The 22,204-nt window shown below is 36.1% G+C and overlaps 2 protein-coding genes across 2 annotated transcripts in view; one reads left to right on the top strand and one right to left on the bottom strand.

Moving 5' to 3' along the window:
- Positions 1-22,204, bottom strand: part of LOC145230559 (misshapen-like kinase 1) — a 32,797-nt gene that overhangs the window by 5,645 nt on the left and 4,948 nt on the right. The window contains exons 5-16 of the mRNA XM_080096002.1: positions 20,461-20,682; positions 17,694-17,748; positions 9,658-9,745; positions 9,445-9,602; positions 9,241-9,388; positions 6,402-6,507; positions 4,675-4,761; positions 3,729-3,770; positions 3,405-3,479; positions 3,200-3,325; positions 2,867-2,921; positions 2,597-2,672 (exon numbers count right to left, since the gene is read on the bottom strand). Coding sequence (XP_079952128.1) covers positions 2,597-2,672; positions 2,867-2,921; positions 3,200-3,325; positions 3,405-3,479; positions 3,729-3,770; positions 4,675-4,761; positions 6,402-6,507; positions 9,241-9,388; positions 9,445-9,602; positions 9,658-9,745; positions 17,694-17,748; positions 20,461-20,682 — 1,238 coding nt within the window. The remainder of the gene's footprint in view (positions 1-2,596; positions 2,673-2,866; positions 2,922-3,199; positions 3,326-3,404; positions 3,480-3,728; positions 3,771-4,674; positions 4,762-6,401; positions 6,508-9,240; positions 9,389-9,444; positions 9,603-9,657; positions 9,746-17,693; positions 17,749-20,460; positions 20,683-22,204) is intronic.
- On the top strand, positions 12,016-13,306 carry LOC145230560 (uncharacterized). The gene is made up of 5 exons (XM_080096003.1): positions 12,016-12,116; positions 12,184-12,342; positions 12,659-12,735; positions 12,916-12,998; positions 13,112-13,306. Exons 2-5 carry the CDS (start codon positions 12,308-12,310, stop codon positions 13,304-13,306), a joined length of 390 nt encoding a protein of 129 aa, XP_079952129.1. The 5' UTR covers positions 12,016-12,116; positions 12,184-12,307.

Below are 22,204 nucleotides of genomic sequence, written 5' to 3'. Positions count from 1 at the left end.
CAAATAGTTTGACTGTTTTATTGCTTTTAGATATTTTTATTTTGTTATTGCTGATAAACATTAATGTTTATCAAGTAGCCTTGCAACCCCCGGTAACATGACAAACAACCTACAAGGGCGTTGCAACCCATGGTTTAAAACTGTGCTTTACAGCAGAATATAATCGACTAAAAGCATCACAGCTTTACTCCAACACAACTTTGTACCCTACACGTCTTTCTTTTGCTGCTGATTAAAACTGCTACACACTCTCATTACATGTTGTGTGGTTTAGTGTCTTTCACATTTGGAGTCAAAGTTTTATCAAACAAGTTGTGTTATAAAGAGAATTATCTTTACATCAAATTATATCCAAAATGCTGATTGGGCTAAAATTTTAGACAACTGGAAAGGTGGCTTTCATATATATTTCCATTTTATATGTTCTATATCCTATACACATTAATTAATCTACACACATGATTTTTTTTGCAAGCAAAAATGAAAGTGTCCCCACATGCATACTTTTAGGAATTGTTTACTCTATAAAAATGTTTTAGTTATTGTTGGATATTTGGGGACAAATTGTTAGAAAGCAGCAAACAGCATTTAAAAGTTCCTAGAAAACCCTAGCAGTATTAGAAACACTAAAAACTAGAATGGTGGCTTAGCACATTTTGATTTTGCACATACAACTTATTTTATAACGTTAATATATTTTCCTATGCTGCATTTAAAAAAAACAAAAAAAACAAACAACTCGAGTAAAATCAATATGTGTCCAATTCAGGGAAGGGGCCCATAATTAAGGAGCCACAGGTAAATGAAACAACCTGTTCTTCATTTACCTTTGTATATGTATATTGACCAGCAGTAACCTATCATCGTGTGAAACCCGAATTACCATTATATCAAGTCGTTAGTGTTCAACAAAAAATATGCCTAATTTGTACAAAAGTAACGTACCATTTCTTAAGTTTATTTGTTCAAAAAATCGGAAGTTACTGGCGACATAAAATCTTTCTTACAGGGTTTTGCTATACCTAAACGTTTAGCTTCAGTGACCTCTCCTCAAGCAGCAATCAAGCTGAGAATAACCTTTTATCGCGGTTGTCATCTATTTCATTGTTTGACCTTTATTTTAAGCAACAACGTTTTGCCCTTCGTCAAAACTAAAACTGTGCATGCTAACCTTTTAAACCATACAGCATTGCTGCGCTAAAACAGCTGATTTCTAATTATCGAACAACTGCCGGATGGTAAATATTTGGGCTGGTGTAATGGGGTAAACATTTGGGCTGGGGTAGTGGGGTAAATATTTGGGCTGCAGGGTTAAACACAACAATCAGTTCATATAAATAGTAAATTCTACAAGCTGTCCATAATTCCTTCAATTTCCACCCTGTTTTCAAAACTCAGCCATTTAAGGGGTAACTGATTGGGTTCTACACCCAAATTCATAAAATAAGAAACCACAATGACTTAATCAACAGTCTTGTAAAATTTCGTTTCAATCAGCCAATGTTAAAAATTTTGACCACTAGAGGTGTTTTGAGCAACAACCATTAGGGTTCTGACGTTGTATTACACATTAATTGCAATAAAATCAATCATAAAAAAACTAGTTTCTTATGATAAATTTGTTCACTAACCCTATCCCTGCCTCACTGTTAGTTTAGTAGCAGTGCTCATCGCACCATGTATCTGTATTTAGCCACTTTTATAGCGTGAGTTCTTGTGTTGGGAGCCCTACCGTTGACTGTGCAAAAAACATCCACCAATCAATTTACAAACACAAGTAACATATGTCTAGTTGTCCTTATAATACTATTACACCACAAAAACTTCCTGTTTGTGGTTTCCCGTAACATTCCAAGATGTTTTATACTTTGGGGTCTAGTAGGGTCAATACTGTTTTTTTTTAACCGAACCACATCTACTTAACTGTATCTACCATCTGTGATTCTTCAGGGGAAAAAATTGAGTAAAATCAAGGTGTGTCTCCTTCAGAAAAGAGGGCCAATAATAATTGATATACTTTAAAGATATACTTAAAGCGAACTTTAAAGAGTTGCACAGGGGTTCGAGCTTTTGTGTAGCAATTCAGACATGAATGATTCATAATATCATTGTTGCAAACAGCAATGCTCGCTTGTACAATCTAGTTAACCTTGGTTACACCATTGATCAATTGTGACGTAATAGTCAAAGTCTTGATACTCTCTGTCTGACGTTGGTTGAGCCAGTCAAATTGAAGTCAACATTTGTTATGTACTTGGGTGTTATGTTAAAATTTGTTTTTTTGATGTAACCTACTTGTGTTATATTCATTCAAAATAATTTTTTGGGGGGTTCCGCAAAGTTTGATAAAACACCTTTGGGGTTCCGTGTCACTAAAAAGGTTGAAGAGCACTGATATAGTCAGTCCTTCTTATTTCTATAGTTTATACCGATCATTCCCAACTTTCACTGCATATATGCATCAAATTTATATTGTGGAAAAAGGTCTTTGTCCATACTATATGATTTGGTGTAATCACTGAGGCTAATGAGGTAAAAGATATACTTTAAGTCCGAGTTATTGATATCTCCTTAGTTATGGTAAGCAATTCTTTACCTGTGAGGATTTGGCATTGCACCCATTTGTGAAGTAATTAGGTCCAAGTTTTTCTCTGGGTCATCTTGATGAAACCCTGGAAAACAATAAACATTCTTTAGTTGTGGTAATTAATAAACAAGTTGTTTAAACCATTTTTTAACTCTACAGATCACTATATAAGAAGAGCTGTATAAGGCTTATACTAAACATGTCAACACAAACTAAAACAGGTCAACAAAGCGAAAAAAGAACTCAGCAAAAAATATTCAAACTTGTTCTAAATCATACCTGAGGGTCTTGCTCTTTCCATGGTTTCAGAGGGGCTACTGTTTGGTGATGACATCTGTAGTTAAAAATATTAAAAAAAAAACATTTTATTAAACAATAAAGTATTCAAAAGGTAGCATTTGCCAGAAGTTTTAGCTTTTTGGATTTGAAAAAGATTTAGATAATACCTTGACAAAATGAACAGAATAGCAATAGGAAACAAAACGCCATGCTACAAACTAACACTTTTGATGGTATCATGTCTGGGCATAACAGACAACACTAACACATGTTCGGAGTTTTAATGATTTAGGTTTTACTATTGAATGTAAAAATAGTATTTCATGCATTTACAGGAGAGTGTTGTGTTTCTCCCTGTAGTATTGCCTGGACAGGGGACTCTCTGCGGTTTCTCTTACTTCTTTCCTCAACCTGTTTCGCCCATTGTGGTTTTTCTCTTTGATGTTGCAGCAAGTTTTGCTGCAAAACATATTGACAATTGACAAAATAGCAGAAGTGCAACATCTATTTGTACCAGTTATACCAGTATACCACTTACATTTGCTGCTTGTTCAGCTTCCTTGCTGTTTTTTATGTCTGATGCAGAATGACGAATTTTTGCTTCATCATGCTCCTATCAAAAATTGTTTATTGAGAGTCATGTTTATTTTGCTTGGTTAAAGAACACATGGTGACATATTGCACTGAGCAATTACCAAGCCAAAAATGGGTGTGCAACCTGAAGGGTTTATAGCATAAAAATCAAACCACCCTACATTACATGTTAAGGTTCATAGATGGCTTTTGTGGATAGGCAGGACATAAACACGTACATTACTCGGTACAAATTTGCTTAACTTGAATGTGACAATGTACAACATACCTTTTTTAGTTGCAAGCGGTGTTGTGCAATCTTCTCTTCTTCCTACAAATTTAAAACGGCATTAAAATTACATTTAAAACACTTTTGACAAATTCAAAATTTTAAAGGTGGAAAAGTGTTGTTTAATTGTCTCACTGACTGTCTTTTATAACTTCAGTTATTTCTGCAAGCAGGAACTCATGGGTTTCCACACATGCAAAGTTGTAATTAATGCATTTCAAGAGATAACTATGGAAAAATTTGTTGTTGTAAGGTAAAACACAGTGATCGGCACTGAGCATAAACAAATAAATTTCATTCCATAAATACATTTTTTAAGGCTTTTATTAAAAAAAGGCAAAAAACACAACAATCAGCTCCTATTAATGGCGAATTGCACACAATTGTAGGGGTCTAGTGGGGGTAAATGATAGGGCTACAGGGTTGAACACAACAATCAACACCTATGAATGGCACACTCTACAAGCTGTCAAAATTTTATTCAATTCAGACATTGTTTCAAAAATTGACCCATATTGGGGGGCTATTGGGGTAAATGTTGGGGCCACAGGGAGAAACATTCTACACTTATAAATGACACACTCTACAAGCTGTCCGAATTTCATCCAATTCAGACATTGTTTAAAAAAATGACACCCCAAAAAACTGAGTGAAATCAAGATACGTCCTCTTCAGGGAAGGGGACCCATAATTAACAAAATGTATAAAGAACAGTGAGCAGTTTTGATCCTAAATTTAAGTTAAGTGGGACTACCTAATACCAAACTACAAAGCAATGTTTTAAACAGGCAATTTTTTTTAAGTTTTAAACTTGCAACAAGTTCTCTATAAATGATTAAAAAAGCCTAACAAATGCGGCAGGCAACAAATCAGCTTCAACTAGCAAAATTAGTTTTGATTTTGCATTAAAAAATCTGAAAAAATGTCTCCTGGAAAAATACCACACCCTTCGTCTTCTTTCAACATCAAGTTTTCTTCTTTGTTCCCTTGCTCTTTCCTCTTTCTTAGCTTGTTCACGCCGAATAGCTTCTCTCTAGAAAAAAATGCTCAAGTTTCATACATAGATTAAGTTGAACCCCTAAAATCTGTCCAATCCAAATCCTTTTAATTAAATAAAGGCTTTCTACTGTGCTTCTGTTGATACAAATAGAGTGTCCAGAAAAATTGTTCAAAAATGTTTCAAAATCTCCTTTTAACCCTTCTTCTCAGCTACAACAACAAAAATTGGAACTCCATGATGATATACATCAAGACAAAAACAGTATTTTATGTTATATAGGCATGTTATTAACCATTCACCTTCAGTGATATGTATTTTGTTGTTCTATTTAGTTTTTTTTTAAATCTGAAAGTGGTAAAAAAGGGGGCTATGGGTAAATGGCTAGGTCATTCAGGATTCAAGTTCAGATCTCCTAACTTACATGTCAATGTGAAAGCACTATTTACCAAAGGGGTTGAACAACACAAAAAATGGACAAAAACAGGAAAGGGGACCTATAATATCATTATTGTATTCATACCTAAAGAACCTGTCAATGGTCTCGTTTGCCAGTACAATTGAAATTCAGGCGTCTCTGCGGGCCGCAAAACGTTTATTCGAAGGCCGCATTTGGCCCGCGGGTCGCAAGTTGCACACCCCTGAACTAAGAAATGAAGTTGGGGGTGAAAGGGTGAAGTACAGCTAAAAATGTTTAAAACACTTCGTAATGAACAAATCATAAATTTGCCTATAGTTGAATCATCTCTTTTAAAAACTTTTCCCACTACAGTAAAAAGGTAATTCACACTTCCCAAACACCATGGGATAAAGCAGTCAGTAGTGTGTTTCAAAAATTTGATGCCAAACGCTGTCCAATTTGCCACCCATGCAGTAAATTGTGACACCATCTATAACCTAGAAGGGTGGCTTAGCACACTTTGCCATTGCACATGCACTGTAACCTATTTTAATATATTCCCTACACTGGGGCATTTCGAGCAATAACAGTTAATGCTTCTGACACCAAAAGGCTGTTGAGAACCCCCTAACTGCCATGGTGCAAAAGCGTCCAGCAAGCAACTCACAAACACAAATAACATATGTCTGGTTGCCATCATAACACTGTTACACCACATAAAGTTTTATGTGGTCCACAACAACACACAAAAACGTTTTACACTTTGGGGGCTACCGGGTTAAAGTTGGGACTACTTAGTTGAACACAACAAACAACATCTATAAATGGCATATTCTACAAGCTATCTAAATTTCAGCTAAGATCGACACTGTTTAAAAATCACCCATTTTAGGGGGCTAGGAAGGTAAATACTGAGGTTATCAAAACAAACTAAGTAGAGTGCATCCACATCCATCACACATTTCATGGCAAAATAAACATTGGGAAGAAAAAAACAAACTTTGGAGAAGAAAAAAAACTTAAGTAACGGCGTTGTTGCTTTGGATGCAATATTTGCTTTGTAGTTCTGTTGATCTTAAAGCAGATGTTGTCCTCTGACACCGATGAGTTTTTGAGAAACAAGAAAATGTAAGTATGCTGTTAAAACTTGAAGTATGTGAACAAAAGGCAACATGACATGGTGGGCCTTTTGTCAGATAGAAAACTGTGCATCAATTTTAATTGTGTGCAATTAAGCACCATAATTGGCAATTAAAAAGCCTTTTCAGCACATTACCTCTTCAGCTTTCCTGCGTTCCTCCTTCTTTTGTTCCAACTTGCGCTTTTGTTCCTCAACCAGATCACGCTGATTAGCACGCTGCTCTCGCTTCTGTATTTGTGACCTAAACATTTGAAACGATGCAAAGTTGTTGGGAGCTATCATGATGACATTTAACTGAAAACAGCCTACAGACACTCTACTATTCTGCTTTGAAATTAAAAAAAACTAGAAGGGTGGCTTAGCACATATTGCCCTTGCATATACACTATAACCTATTTTAAAACATAAATATATTTCCTTTGCTTATTTTGTATTGGGTCCCATATTAGCCATCATCATTTATAACTTTAGTCGTTTCTGCAGGCAAAAACTCATGGGTCCCCACACATGCAAAGTTGAAAATAATGCAATTCAAGAGATAACCATGAGGAAGTCGGGTGTTGTAAGGTAAAACACAGCGATCGGCACTGGGCTTAAATAATAATACTATGTAGAATACAAACTATTAAATTAGATTCACCCCAGATATTATTTGTATGTCCTATTTAACGTTTTAAAAAACTCACCCATTTTAGGAGGCTAGCGGGGTAAATACTGGGGTTATCAACAAAAACAAAGTGGGATGCAAATCTACATGAATATATCTACCATCTGTGTAAATTTTAGCCAAATCCATCAAACATTTGATGGAAAAACGAGTCACACAAACTGTGGGTAAAAACACCCATTTTAGGGGCCTAGCGGGGTAAATACTGGGGTTATCAACAAAAACAAAGTGGGATGCACATCTACATAACTATATCTACCATCTGTGTAAACTTCAGCCAAATCCATCAAACATTTGATGGAAAAACGAGTCGGACAAACTTCGGGGGAAAAATACCCATTTTAGGGGGTTAGCGGGGTAAATACTGGGGTTTTTAACAAAAACAAAGTGGGATGCACATCTACATAAATATATCTACCATCTGTGTAAATTTCAGCCAAATCCATCAAACATTTGATGGAAAAACGAGTCGGACAAACTTTGGGTAAAAACACCCATTTTAGGGGCCTAGCGGGGTAAATACTGCGGTTATCAACAAAAACAAAGTGGGATGCACATCTACATAACTATATCTACCATCTGTGTAAACTTCAGCCAAATCCATCAAACATTTGATGGAAAAACGAGTCGGACAAACTTCGGGGGAAAAATACCCATTTTAGGGGGCTAGCGGGGTAAATACTGGGGTTATCAACAAAAACAAAGTGGGATGCACATCTACATAACTATATCTACAATCTGTGCAAATTTCAGCCAAATCCATCAAACATTTGATGGAAAAACGAGTCGGACAAACTTTGGGAAGAAAAAAAAAGGAAGAAAAAAACACAAAAAAACACACAAACATTTCGAGTAAAATCAATATGTGTCCCCTTCAGGGAAGGGGACCCATAACTAGCTACTGGTAAAACTAAAAGAGTGACATCTGGGGTCTGTCTAAGATCTAATAATAGATATAATAAAAAAAATGGGTCTCAGACATTTATGACAATTATGTTGTCATGTATTAAAATAAATCTTGTAACAGAGAACAGGCAAAAACATTTCATCTTAATAGAATTTAATGCCAGCTCAAATGTTGCTGTCCAAGGCCAATTTTTTAAAATAGTTTACTTTCCGCAGGATAACCAGATAGCATTACAGACAGTGTCTGTTAAACACCAACAAATTAGAAAGGTAATTTGCAGCACAGATATAATAAATTGTTTTTCACTCAACCTTTACAAAGTGCATAAACTGCAGTAACCAAGGGCCATGAGGTAGCTAAACGACCATCTAAAGACTTTTTGCAATAGTTTTTGACAGCATGTTGTCCCACAATCATGTCAGTAGGCTGTTAAGACTCCCTAACTGCCAAAATGATTAACCTAAACAATCTAGGTAATGGAAATAACACATGCAAGACATTTTTGGTTGCTTTTATATCGTCATAAAGCCACATAAACTTTTCATTTGTAGTGCGTCACATTATAAAAAACAACTTTACACTTTGGGTCAAAGTAAATAATTCCACAATTGAGTAAAAAAGTCCACATCTACATGTACATATCTACCATCTGTAAAAGTTATTTTTAGATTCTTTTTTAGAAAGACAAATTAGTAGAAAGCATCAACCCATACTTTAAAAGCGTTTGTGCATATCTTGCTTACATGATATTGTCATACATGGGCGCAACTAGGGGGTCAGGTTCGTCGGCATGCCAGGTCCCTTTTCTATCAGCGTTATCGCGTATAATGGCTCTCATACAGCGCCGAAAACACCTTCATTCGCATCAAAGCTAAACGCTTAATAGTGCGGCTTTATTAGAGGTGTTAGTGTCACAGTTGTCCTCCAACAAGTGCAAACACTGTAAAATTGCAGGAAAAAGCTCTACAATTGTTCTTCTGCAGCCTAACAAAGGGGTAAAGCACTCTTTTTTGACCAAACGAGCATTACAAACCAGCATTAGACAGAAACGAATATTTTTGGGTTTACATGGTGAAAATGGGTGAATCCTATTGAAAGTTACAAAATTCTTTAGAAAGCCTTACATTGCACCAACCAACAAAGCATATAATTCCTAGATGATGTACTTCAGTCAGAACAACTGTTTTCAAATTTTTACATTTTGGGGGTCTGTGAGTGAACCGCTGGGTCATTTGGGGTCAAACTTCAGAAGGATCAAATTCGGATTAATAACTAACATCTGTCCCAATTTAAAGAAAAAAGCACTCTTTTTTAAATTCATGGAAGGGGACTCATAATGAGCTTGCTTTGACTAAGTATAAAAACATATTAACCATATTATTAACCATAAACATATCTACCTGTCTTTATTTTCCTGTTGAAACTTTAAGAAGTTTCTTCGCAAAGTTGATTCTCCTGGTGCTACAGCAATTGAACTAGGAGAACCTTCCTCATGAGCATCTTCTGTTTCATCCTCTGAGCCACTGTATTCATACTCTGTGTCTCCCGCTGAAAGATTTTCAAATGTTTTATGTTGTAAGCTATTAATTTATACCCACACATACTTTTTTTTCTTTTTGTTCTGTCTATGTGGTCCTTTAATTGTATTTTGACTTGTCGTTCTGTTGGTTGTTCTTTAATGAAAGGGTGTCGTAAAAGGGAATCTGTGTTTGGGCGCTCATGATAATTTTTGACAAGTGTTTGGTCAACAAAACTTTGAAATCTACAATAAAACAAGAAGTTACTTTTTGTTTAAGATATAAACACAAATGACTAACCTATTTGTCCATTTCCGCTCCCTTAAGCGAGGAGGTGCATTTCTTGGAATGAGAAACAAAGCCCGCATTGGGTGCATGTCACAAAGTGCTGCAATAAAATAATGTTTATAAACTAGAAGGTTGGCTTACAGGTTAGTTCGAATTGTACACATATAATTTCAAACTTTTAAAATGACATGCTACATTATTAGGTTCTATTCAACAGCAACAGCAAAGCCTGAATACCAAACTTGCATCTGCTTAAGGATTCCCGTCATTTCATACATTCTTGATGTCACAATAAATTGAGTGTAATTTTACATCTGTAGTTATGTATTTTTTGGGGCCTATGCTAAATATAGGCAGTGCAGAAAAACCACATTGACCAAGAAACCAAAAGACAACTAGAAGGGTGGCTTAGCACATATTGCCCTTGCATATACACTATAACCTATTTTAAAACATTAATATATTTCCTATTCTTATTTTGTATTGGGTCCCATATTAGTCACCGTCTTTTATAACCTTAGTCGTTTCTGCAGGCAAAAACTCATGGGTCCCCACACATGCAAAGTTGAAAATAATGCAATTCAAGAGATAACCATGAGAAAGTCGGGTGTTGTAAGGTAAAACACAGTGATCGGCACTGGGCTTAAATAATAATACTATGTAGAATAGAAACTATAAAATTAGATTCACCCCAGATATTGTTTGAAGTATGTCCTATTTAACGTTTTAAAAAACTGACCCATTTTAGGGGGCTAGTAGGGTAACTAATTGGGTTCGACACACAAACTAAAAAATATGTAAAACCACAATGACTCAATCAATAGTACTGCAAAATTTTAGCCCAATCCGCCAATGTTAAAAATTTCGACCACTAGAGGTGTTTTGAGCAACAACCGTTAATGTTTCTGCCGTCATAGGGCTAGGGCTGTTAACAAGCCCCTAGCTGCTATGGCGCAAAAACGATCACCAAGCAACATACAACTGGTTGCCCTTGTAACACTATTGCACCAAAGAAATCTTTTGTTTGTGGTGCCCAGTAACATACAAATATGTTTTACACTTTAGGGGCTTGTGGGGTAAATGATAGGACTACGGTAAATAGTGGGGTTATCAATAATAACAAAGTGGTATGCACATCTACATGAATACATTTACCATCTGTGTAAATTCCAGCCAAATCCATCAAGGATTTGATGGAAAAACGAGTCGGACAAACTTCGGGTAGAAGAAAAAAAAAGAAAAAACAACAACATTTTGAGTAAAATCAATATGTGTCCCCTTCAGGGAAGGGGACCCATAATAATAACCCAAAAGTTATTTTTGAGATTGGTTACTGTTTAACAATTTGACTACCAAAAGCAATTAAAGCAGCAATGATTTGGCTATTCGCAAACACGAATGCAAGAACATTGCACACGTGTTAGGGAATAACGGTTTCCCGCGTAACTTACACAACTTGACACATAAAACAACCACCACACAAAACAGACAGTTCAAATCGGTCACTTGTTTACCATACGTCCAGGGTGTATCTGAACGCCTAAAATGAATCCTGAACGATGCTGCGGTAAAAGTGACAATGAAACCTCTTAAAACATTTGGGCAGTTGTTATCAAAACCGAAAAATGCCACGATACCACAACACCGTACAGAAATTGTTTACCAGGTGCCCTGCCATGATTGCGATATGGTTTACATTGGCCAAACCAAGCGAAATCTAAATTCACGCCTCAAAGAACATAAAGCGGCTGTCAAAAACATGGAAGTTAGCAAGTCTGCTTTATGCGAACACATTTTGGAATGCGACCACCGCATTAATTGGAACGATGCCCAAATTTTAAAACAAGAACCCAATTGGTCTAAAAGGATAGTTTATGAAAGTTGCCTTATAAATTCAAATTCTAATGTTCTAAATCACAATGACAGCAAAAGCTTAAAGCTCGGTTCACACATTGTCCGGTTTGCGTGTAACGGTTGCGTGCACCGGCTGACCGCAAACGGTTGACATGTCACACATCTTGCGACGCTTGCGGTTGGCTTCAATAGCGGCAAATTTTCTTGCTTCTTGCGGCTGGCGACAAAGTTGAAAATATTCAACTTTTACATTGCGGCTAACGGCTGTTTTGTGTGTGCAATTGATATTACATTTTTGTTTTTTCGTATTATTTGCGCAGGTTGGAATATATTCACATGAAACCATTTCAACTTTAATTTCAAAGTGTTTGATGTAATTTTGGACTCTGTGAGTGTAGTTGTTTTGAGAATTTTTACGTTATTTTTGCAACTGTAACAATATTTGATTAAATTTGTTTTCCAAATGCAGGTGAATAACATGGATTCATTTAATGAAAAACTTATAAATTTTGTTAGGGAACATCCAGTTTTGTATGATTCCAAACATCAGCAATATAAAGACAACATAAAAAAAGAAAATGATTGGAAAACAATTCCAGCAGGGTTAGGACAACCAGGTATTTTTTCAGAAGTAAAATGCTTTTGTTTTCTGTACAAAAATTTATACTGTGAAACAATATTTAGTGGAAGCCTGTACAAAAAGGTGGAGAAGTCGAAGAGATAAGTACACTAAAAGGAAAAAAAGGCCAAAGATCAAAGAAGTGGATCAGGTGGAGGCAGCAAACGTCCATGGGAATACTTTGAGAATATGACATTTTTAGATGATCATCTTCGACATAGATTGTATGTGTGACCCTAATGTTAAGTACAGTTTACTGGCGACATTCAAAGTTCAACTGGCTTGAAGTTAAATCAGTTTAAGTCAAATGTAAAATGTGAGTCACATAATGGTCTGCAATTTGTAGCAGTGTTTTCAATGTCCCAGGTGTACATACAAAATGATTTGTGTAGTTTTAAGATGGGGTTATAAACACTTATACATAAAAAAAGTAAAATAGTTTTTACCAGCTTACACTAGGAAAGGCTTAGGTTGCAGTCACATTAGCTGATGACCTAAAAACAAGTTGAAATACACAAGTTGAAAACCATTTGTTTTTAGAACTGTACACAACATGCCTACACCCATTCTGGATTTAACAAGCTCCAGCAGTGAAGATGCCCAATTAGACTCCTGTGGTGAGAAAGAGTTGTGTTGTATTTATTAGATAAACCTTGTTTAGAAAACAATTTAAATTTTAATGAAGGAACTGAAAAGCATATGCATTAACTTCCATATGTGATATTGAAGTTCTGTATTTGATATATTTCATCAGTGTATAAAATCCCTACAACAAGTCAAACCTAGTATGATTACAGATACTGAATTCGTTGCATTAGATTGTGAAGATACAGCTGAACCTGTGCAGACTAAAAAACTCAAAAAAGAGCAACACTTTGAAGTAAGTTATTTTGTGATATGATAAACTAAAAGTGTTGTGTCTACAATTTACAACAAGCACATTTCAAACTACTGGACATCATATGGTTTATTTATCAAATGTAAATGTTTCAGAAACAACTGTTGACACTACTTAAAGAAAACAATGAGGCCATTTTCAAAGTGACCACCACTAGCAGTGAAGGTGAGAGCGAAGCAACTCAATTCGGAAAGTTGGTTGGAATCAAATTAGGTCAGCTACCTGAAGATAAAGCTGATCAAGCCATGGTCCAAATTTTTCAATATTTAATAGAAATAAAACAAGCATAAGCAACAAAGGTGTTTTTGTCATTTTTTTATTATAAAGAAGAAATACAACTGTATAAACATGTAAGTTCAGGTAGGGATAGCAAGTTATCTATTTACAACACTGTTTTGCCATTCAAGCTTTCCCTGAGATGACTGGAAGTAATCTTTAAATCTATCGCGTATTTGGGAGGCAGATTGAGTGTAATTATTTGAACCAAGTTGACCCATCGGCAGCAAGCTGCTTCCCTCGTTATCATGGCACCAACCTCCACGTATTATATTACCGTCGACTTCACGATCCACATAAGATGGTGAACAATATGAAAGCTCAGTTTCATTCTTATTTTTGCGCTCTTGGAGATAATTGTGAAGACAACAAGCGGCCTTAGTTATGAACACAGCCTTGTTTACGTTGGCAACAATCGGGCGTTTGAAAATCCTCCACCTTGATGTTAGAATTCCGAATGTATTCTCTATAACTCGCCTAGCCCGGGACAGTCGGTAGATGAATACGTGTTTGTCATTCGGCAGCAAGCGGCCTGGGTAAGGCCGCATCATGTTATTTTTAAGTGGAAATGCAGCGCGAAAATGGAAGTGCGTTGTTTAAAAATTCTCTTCCAAATTTAGAGTTAGCAAACACTCCTCCATCACTGTGTCTGCCCGAATCCCCAATTTCGATGACAGAGAATCTGTAATCTGCGGTGCAAATCGCCAACAACACAATGCTAAAGTATCCCTTATAATTGTAGAACTCCGACCCTGACATTGGAGGGGCTTGTATCATCACATGCTTCCCATCTATTGCACCTAAGCACATAGGAAAGTTCCATTGTTGATGAAATTTTTGTGTAATGCTGCACCAGTCCTCCTGTGTGTTGGGCATTTTTAAATACGTCGGCTCCAGTACTTTGCAAAGCACTTCGCACGTTTCTTTTACAATGGCGCACAAGGTTGACCGTCCAACGCGGTAATTAAAAGCAATGGTCTGCTGTGAATCCCCAGTAGCTAAAAATCTGCGTTACAAAAACTCTTAGTTTAATAATGAGTACAATAAACTTAAATTACTTGTGGGTCTAACTCTTACCTTAAGGTGATTACTAATCTCGCATTTGCGGATATGGAACTTCGCCAACCCGTATTCTGTTTTGAAATTAACAGTTTTACCAACGAAAGTAAGTGGTCATAGGTCCTGATGTCCATCCTGAAATAACGGTGAAAGCTTTCGGGGTCACTAAGCATTTCCGCTACTAGGACTAGTTCTCCACGAATATCCCTGTGTCTATTAATTGGCCTTACCCACCACCTAAAAAGCAACAAAGGGTTTATTATAAACATAAACTAGGCCCAAATATCAGCAATAAAATGGTAACCTACCTCCGTTTACAACCACGGCGTAACTTTAACAATGCAGACAGAATTAGGCGACAGTTTTGTAAAAGCAGGAGCAACTTTGTTTTACAACGGGACGACATTTTGCCTGCTGATGCTACAGATTGCCAATTTGAGGCTGGTTTTTGCCATGGCAACTAAAAACCGCAAGCTGTAACACAGTGTGAACCGGATGCGGCTAACGGCAAACGTTTTGCCGTTGCGTACAACTGAAACCGCTCAGATGTTAACCGCCAACGCAAGACGGACGATGTGTGAACCGGCCTCAAGCCCCGTTTTTCGTGATATTTTACGTCCCACTTCCTCATCAAATATCGGACATTAGTTACTCCCTGTCATTTTGTAGCACTAGCAACTCTTCACGGAAAGCCTTTGTCCTTATGTAATTATTTTCCATCATATCCCGCTGTTTTTGTACATTTTCGCTTGGGTGCCCGCTGTAGTCATTGCTCAGAAGAAGCCCTACCGTTCTGGTGGGCGAAACGTCAGCAAAAACACAAGTTCTCGAAACAACAACTAGTATTTTGTTTAGCATTACACCAGTTGACCGAAGAAATTTGTTAAAGGAAAATAAGAATGGAGTCAATAAAGTACTTATAGTTTTGGTACAAATTGTCTTGTTTAAATTGTTTTTTGGCTGTTTTTAGTTTGAAATTGTTGTTTTATTTTTTTGTAAACAGTTTGAGATTGAATCCTGAATACAAACTACAATTTTATTACCAGTGGTTTAAAGAACTTTTATTCACAGCTTGTTTGTTTAGTCTTGAGTGGTCAAGTGGTCATTTTTAATGAAATAGTTTTATACTTATCTAACCACTACTTTGCAAAAAGAAAAGTACAAGAGAGGTGCTGCTATTGAAATCTTACCAGGATGGAAACACTATTCATATGAGCATATTTGTAGGTGAATTTTGGTATAAATTCTAAATGTATTGTTCCTTTAACAACTATGATTTGTTGCAGAACTGTAGGAACTTTTTCCTAATCTACGTGCTCATGACTGATTCAGCAACTCCAGTGCACCTGTTCAATAAACTTCATGGCAAGAACAGAAATGTAATTTCTGCAAACTGTTCCATATGTTTCCATAGTTCAAGACAAGAATTTGTGACATGTTTGTCAGTCTGTAGAACGCAATTTTCCAGTGAAAACCTCATTCAACATCACACACAAAAATGATAAATTTACAAAGTTTTTTCTCGCATTTGACAACATCTACCATCATTGTGATTGTGCAAGTTTGTGATGAAATTAAAATGTACATGCATCTTTTCATATTTAAGCTTTTTTGTATGTTGCTATATGATTGTTTTCTTTGCATTTCTGCAATCTTGTGTATTCTAAATTGTGTTCATTTATGTTATTGCTATTATATTGCCAACTTTGAAACATAAAGTGTCTGTAAAACAGGGAAGTGTGTTTCAACAGCAATGACAGAAGTAAACTAAATCCAATATTGCTGCTGCAATTGTTTTTGGAAACATTTTACAGTGGGATGATGATCCATGTTATATTTTGTCACAAAACAAACTCAACAGAATTTCATAGCAAATTTCTTAAGACATAGAAACACACTTATATTTTTGGGGCCTGTGGGTGAACTGCTGAGTAATTCATTCGTGTTGAAACTTTAGGAAAAGGGGGACCCACAATCGCTAAGCACAATTTAATAGTATAGTAAACAGGAAAGGGACTGGAATTAGAAGTGAGAAATTCGTGTGGCCCACTGCGACTATTTCAGAATACAATGGACAAATTAGAAGAAAGCATTAACCAAACCAAACTTGCCAATACTCTTTTTTACATTATTGTAATATTATGTAAATTTACAAAATATCACATTTGTGACACTGCCATTAAGGTAATAGTGCTGTTTTGTTTGAAACCTATGCAATCAACAACATTATGCAATTAAGCGGCATGCAATTATACAGCTGAGTTTCTTGACAAACCATAAGGTGCAATTTAGGATTCATGATCCCTATGCAATTAAACAGATTGTCATAAAACCGATTTGTTTGTATTTTGCAATGTTAAAAAACAGTATAAAAAGAAACTCGGAAGTGTGGCTTGGCACATATTCCTATTGCACATACACTATAGCTTGTTCTAAAGTTTATATTTTCACTACAGTTATTTCATATTGGGTTCCATGGTATGCAATCATAGGCGCCAAGTTTTACAACTATGAAAGGTGATGGACGTAAAACATGACATCACTTATGCTTGCAACCACAAGAACTCAAACTCAAAGCCCAACGAACTTCCCATATAACGCAATGTTTGTCAAAATCATAAAAATATGATATGTTTGAAATAATAATTAGTTGGCATTTGCAACACGTTGCTGTAGCGTTTATCATTGGTTTAGCAACAATAAAAAAAGTTGTGTCAAGTTGTTGCTTCATATCACCTTAGATAACCATTTATTACAACACATTTTCACTGCACACAACAATGACCAAACATTCACTGGGGGACAATTGTGTGTTTGACTTCATAAACAAGGCACTAACCAAAACAAGTTGCAGGTTTAAGCCATGTTTTGTGGCTGAATCACCAGCATGCTTGTTAAAAGGCCACCTTGTTTCTAATATTTTACGATATTTCAGATGATACCGCCACAAACTAACCAAAATATCCACGGTGGACGCCACCATGTTTTACAAACTCAAGGTGGCAGCACCACCCCGCCACCGCCTACTCGGCACCTGTGTATGCAACGTTTTTTATCAGTTTCGTTTCTGCATTGTCCCACACATGAACAGTTGTAAATAGTGTGTTTTAAGAGATAACCATGATAATGTCTGGTGTTGGTCTGCTATGTGGGGTACGAACTAATCAAATTTTCTTAGTTTGAACCAGCCTTTCTTGTCGGTTGTTGGAGAGAGAAAACAAATTCGACCAAAAGAAGATAAAAAGATGAATCAAGACAATATATGTCTCTTTCAGAAAAGCAGACCCACAACTATGTAATTTTTACATGTTGACTATTTTTTCAACTAAGCATATAACTTACGTGGAGATCCTTCTGCCATTTCAACAGCAGTGATTCCAAGAGACCAAATGTCACTCTAAAACAAAATAAATAATAACCAGGAGGCAATATGGGTTTACATTCTTACTAGTTCTTTGTTCTGCTTTCTACTTAAAGGAAAAACAGTACCAACAATGGGTAATTAGACAGTTAAGTACATTACAAAATTTTTTGCATTTGTCACTAAAACCACAGGTATACCACATACCCGAGATATATTGTTGACCAAAAATTGTTTGTAATCATTACAATTGTGAGACGGCGTCGATAAACATTGAAGCTTAAATACTAAAGTATGGTAAAAAGCACAACAGTATTGTTGCAAAGAAGGGTACAGGCACTGGCACACTTACGGAAGGTAGAAAGACGGATATTTTGTTGCCAATCAAGTGATGAACAAGTTTAGAGTTTGTAAACTGAATTATACATATACAAAGCAATCATTGTTTCTTACAGCCTTTACCGCAAGAAAGATGGCTTTCCAATAGTTCAATTTTATTTATTCTATATCCTATTTATCAATTTACCATACACATATGATTGTTTTTGCACACCAATCGAATGGATAAAAGTTTTTTTCGTATTCTTTTTGCATAATTATTGTCATATAAATATATTTGACCTTTTGACACTTTTTTCAATAGCACGCAGCCGTTAGTGTTTAACAATACCGTTTTGCCTAATTTATACAAGACTAAAGTATTGAATCTTGAATTGATTTGTCAAAAGTAAAAAAGCTATGCTATGACAAAAAATCGCTCTTAACTGTGTTTGTATTACCTACATCCCGCGGCCAAGCTGACAACGAAAATTTGAAAGATTTATTGCGACTTTCGAAAAAGTCATGCTTATTTTTTCTTTTTTGTGTTGATCAATAATGTTTTGCTTGACAAATACGAAACCGAAGCATGTTTATCAGGTTCAAATCACGTCTTAGGAGTGAAACCTCGCCAAAACTGAATTACTCTCTTGGGATTTCTGTCTGCCTGACAGTGTACACACATTATGGGCTGCAAAGATTATTATTCGGCCGATTAAGAAAATTTCGGCACATTAGGTCTTGTATTTCAGACCTAAAACTAAACAAATTATTTCTGGGTTTAAGGGGAGTAAAATAGGTGAATCCAATAATATGTTAAAAAATTCTTTAGAATACCTTACATTGCACCAACTAAGAAAGTATAAAACTCCTAGATTAAGTACTTTAGTCAGTACATCGTTTCAAAAAATTACATTTTGGGGCAGGGGCGGATCTAGAAAAAAATTAAGGGGGGTGTCCAACAATTATTTGGGAAATTCCCTAATGCGGTACTGACAATTTGGGTATTCCCCTTTCCAAAAACGTCATAACCTTGACGTCACTCACGCACCAAACAAGCTGCGGTCGCAAGGTATCACTTTTGTAACCACGCAGTGCTTAATTCGTAACAGAGATTTTGGGGTTGGGGAAAAGCTGTTTTATTATTATGGACGCACCATATGCTGTTTAATCGTCTCCACGGTTTGAGACCTGAGTACTATTACCCCGATGCACCTTTGAAATCGCTCTGTTCTGGTGTGTGCTAACAAAATCAATACCACAATACGCTTCACGCCAAAGTTAAATACTTAATTTAACGTCTAACGGGAAGTGGTTGTTTCGTTGCAAATTATCTACTAGTTCAAAACGACGCGTTAAGTGGCAGACATAGTGCTTTGTCCAGAATTGCAAGCAGGTCCGAACCAGAAAGTACAAGACCTCAACCTAACTCGCAACTTCGGCACGCAAAGGCGAGTGGAATCTTTTATTACCAGTTATCTAATAAACAAAAAAACTATAGATTTTAGCCAAATCATTAAAATTTCCAATTATCGCTCTTGGCTCTGCTATCTAGCTTAGTCAAAAAAACTGCATAAACGTGGCTACCAGGTAATCAAAATACATTAGTTACTTAAAAAAAACTTCAAAAGGACTGAACGCCTTTTTGAAACGAAGGGTAACCTTTTAGGTTGCGCAATGTTACGAATGCAATAAAGTCGGTTACTGCACAAGGCATAAAAAATGCCAAGCATTGGCAAGTTACCAATTACATGTAAGGCCTACCTTAACAACATGGTTCGATTTTTATCGATCGCATATTTGTGACAAACAATTACGTGTTTGGTAGGTCATAAACAATTTAGCATTAAACATTTTAGTCGGATTTAACATTGTTTAAATGCGAAAACAGTTTAACACATTACATTTAGTGCAGTCAGCACTTTTGACTTCAGCGTCCTTGGCGGATAATCACTTTTGTATTGTCAGCGCAATAAACTATTAATTTTAACCCTTGTTACGTCACAATAGACTATTAGATGAGCCAATACAAAACGATGAAGGCGCATGGCTTTGAGATAACGACTCCTTGTAATCACGCAGCGGCCAACGGAACGTTTAGCGTATTTAATTTACGCACATCTTTTTCAAAATGGGTGCCCGGCAAATTTCTGAGGGGGGTGTCAAAACACCAAACACCCCCGTCTAGATCCGCCCATGTTTTGGGGGGCCTGTGGGTGAACCGCCAGGTCATTTGAGGTCAAACTTACGGAGTATCAAATTTGGATTAATAACTAACATCTATTAAACTTAAATTTGAAGCACTCTTTCTTGACCAAACTAGCATTAGACAGAAAAAAAATACGGACAAAAACAATATGTGTCCCCTTCAGGGACAGGGGACCCATAATAAAGCTTTAAGTTCATAGCTGTTTTATGGTGCAGACTTACTCTGTAGTCATAAGTTGCAGATGCATTTTGTTCGCAAGCAATAACTTCAGGAGCCATCCAGTATGGAGTGCCAATAAATGTATTTCGTCGACCAATCGTTTTATCTAGTTGGGCACTGACACCAAAATCCACTAACTTTACTTCCGCATTTTCTGTCAACAGAACATTTTGTCCTTTTATGTCTCGGTGAATAACTTTGTGCTTGTGAAGATGTTGAAGACCCTGTGTCACAAGACAGAAACATCACCAATTATTGGTTACAATTATTATAATTGTAACTAAAAAGGTGGCTTTTTTGTACATTTCAATTTAGTATGTTCTATATCCTATTTACTATACACATCATTTGATCTACACCAGTGGTTCCCAACCTTTTTGTAGTCACGGACCCCTTTTATAAATTTTATAGGTCCGCGGACCCCCAAGTAATTTAGTTTTGTTTTTCGTTTCCTGCATTATACGTTATTACTTTCGCTTTTTGGGGCAGAATTTTAATCAACCTTTACAGTCCCTCAATAAAGTTCTGTACTGTAGCCTTTAGCGCAACAAAGAGATAATTTTTTTGATGTACAAATCTTGAAACACATTCACTATAATTTCAATTGTTAATGTGTGTTGTGGTATCACGATGGACGAACAATCGCAAAAAAGTATGTTTTCCTTATCGAAAGGTTTGATAAACAGTTAGTACATGTACACAGGATTGTAAAAACGGTTTGGTAACTTAAAAATATTGAACGGTTGGTTAAAAGTACTATAAATATTTGCCTCCACGGACCCCCTAAAACCATCTCACGGACCCCTTGAGGGTCCGCGAACCCCAGGTTGGGAACCACTGATCTACACAAAAGATTGTTTTTGCATGCAAAAACGAATGGGTCCCCAGACACATGTTTATGGGAATTGATTATGCTAATAAAATGTTTTGGTTATTTTTAGATTCTTAAGGACAATAGTAGAAAGCATCAAACTCAACTTTGAAGATTTTGTTAAAATTCTTTATAAATCATTATATTGTCATATATTTACAAAAGTAGTAACAAAGAACGGTAGAGAATACTTCCAATCCTCTGCTAAAGAAAACACTAACAGTATAGAAACACTAGAACTTATTAGACATTTTGCAGCAATGGTATATATATGACAAATTGTTCTTTATTTAACTTTGTTTTGAAAAACATATATTGACCTGCAGTAACCTACAGCCGTGCGAACTTCGAACAACTGATAATGAACTTTTGACATGTTTTTCAATAGGACGGAGTCCTTAGTGTTCAACAATAAGATTTTGCCTAATTTATAACAAAACAATGTGTCCTTTATAACTTAACCAAACAATAAGGTAGGAACCCTAAGCACCGAAACTAAAAACCTACACGTTAACCCAATGGTATTGTGGCAGTTTGATTTCTAATCACAAAACTAGAAGGGTGGCTTAGCACAATTCGTCGTTGCACATACGCTATAACTTATTGTAAAACATTAATATATTTTCTAGGCTTAATTTATATTGGGTCCCATATTAGCCACAGTCTTTTATAACCTTAGTCATTTCTGCAGGCAGAAACTCATGGGTCGCCACACATGCAAAGTTGAAAATAATTCATTTCAAGAGATAACCATGAGAAAGTTGGGTGTTATAAGGTAAAACACAGTGATAAGCACTATGGTTTGATAATAATAGTATGTAGAGTACAAACTATACAAATCAGATTCACCCCAGATATTGTTTGAAGTATGTCCT

Source organism: Phallusia mammillata, chromosome 5, assembly GCF_965637545.1.
Source record: "Phallusia mammillata chromosome 5, kaPhaMamm4.hap1.1, whole genome shotgun sequence".
NCBI lineage: Eukaryota > Metazoa > Chordata > Ascidiacea > Phlebobranchia > Ascidiidae > Phallusia > Phallusia mammillata.
The sequence above is the reverse complement of the archived record's forward strand: the minus strand, read 5'-3'. Positions and strand labels throughout refer to the sequence as shown.

What these genes read in the sequence shown, in the direction of transcription:
- LOC145230560 (XM_080096003.1), top strand. Translation starts at nt 12,308, where the DNA reads ATGACATTTTTAGATGATCATCTTCGACATAGATT. An exon ending in GATCATCTTCGACATAGATT is followed by an intron (nt 12,343 to 12,658) that starts GTATGTGTGACC and finishes ATTTGTTTTTAG; the next exon opens with AACTGTACACAACATGCCTA. An exon ending in AAAAAGAGCAACACTTTGAA is followed by an intron (nt 12,999 to 13,111) that starts GTAAGTTATTTT and finishes TAAATGTTTCAG; the next exon opens with AAACAACTGTTGACACTACT.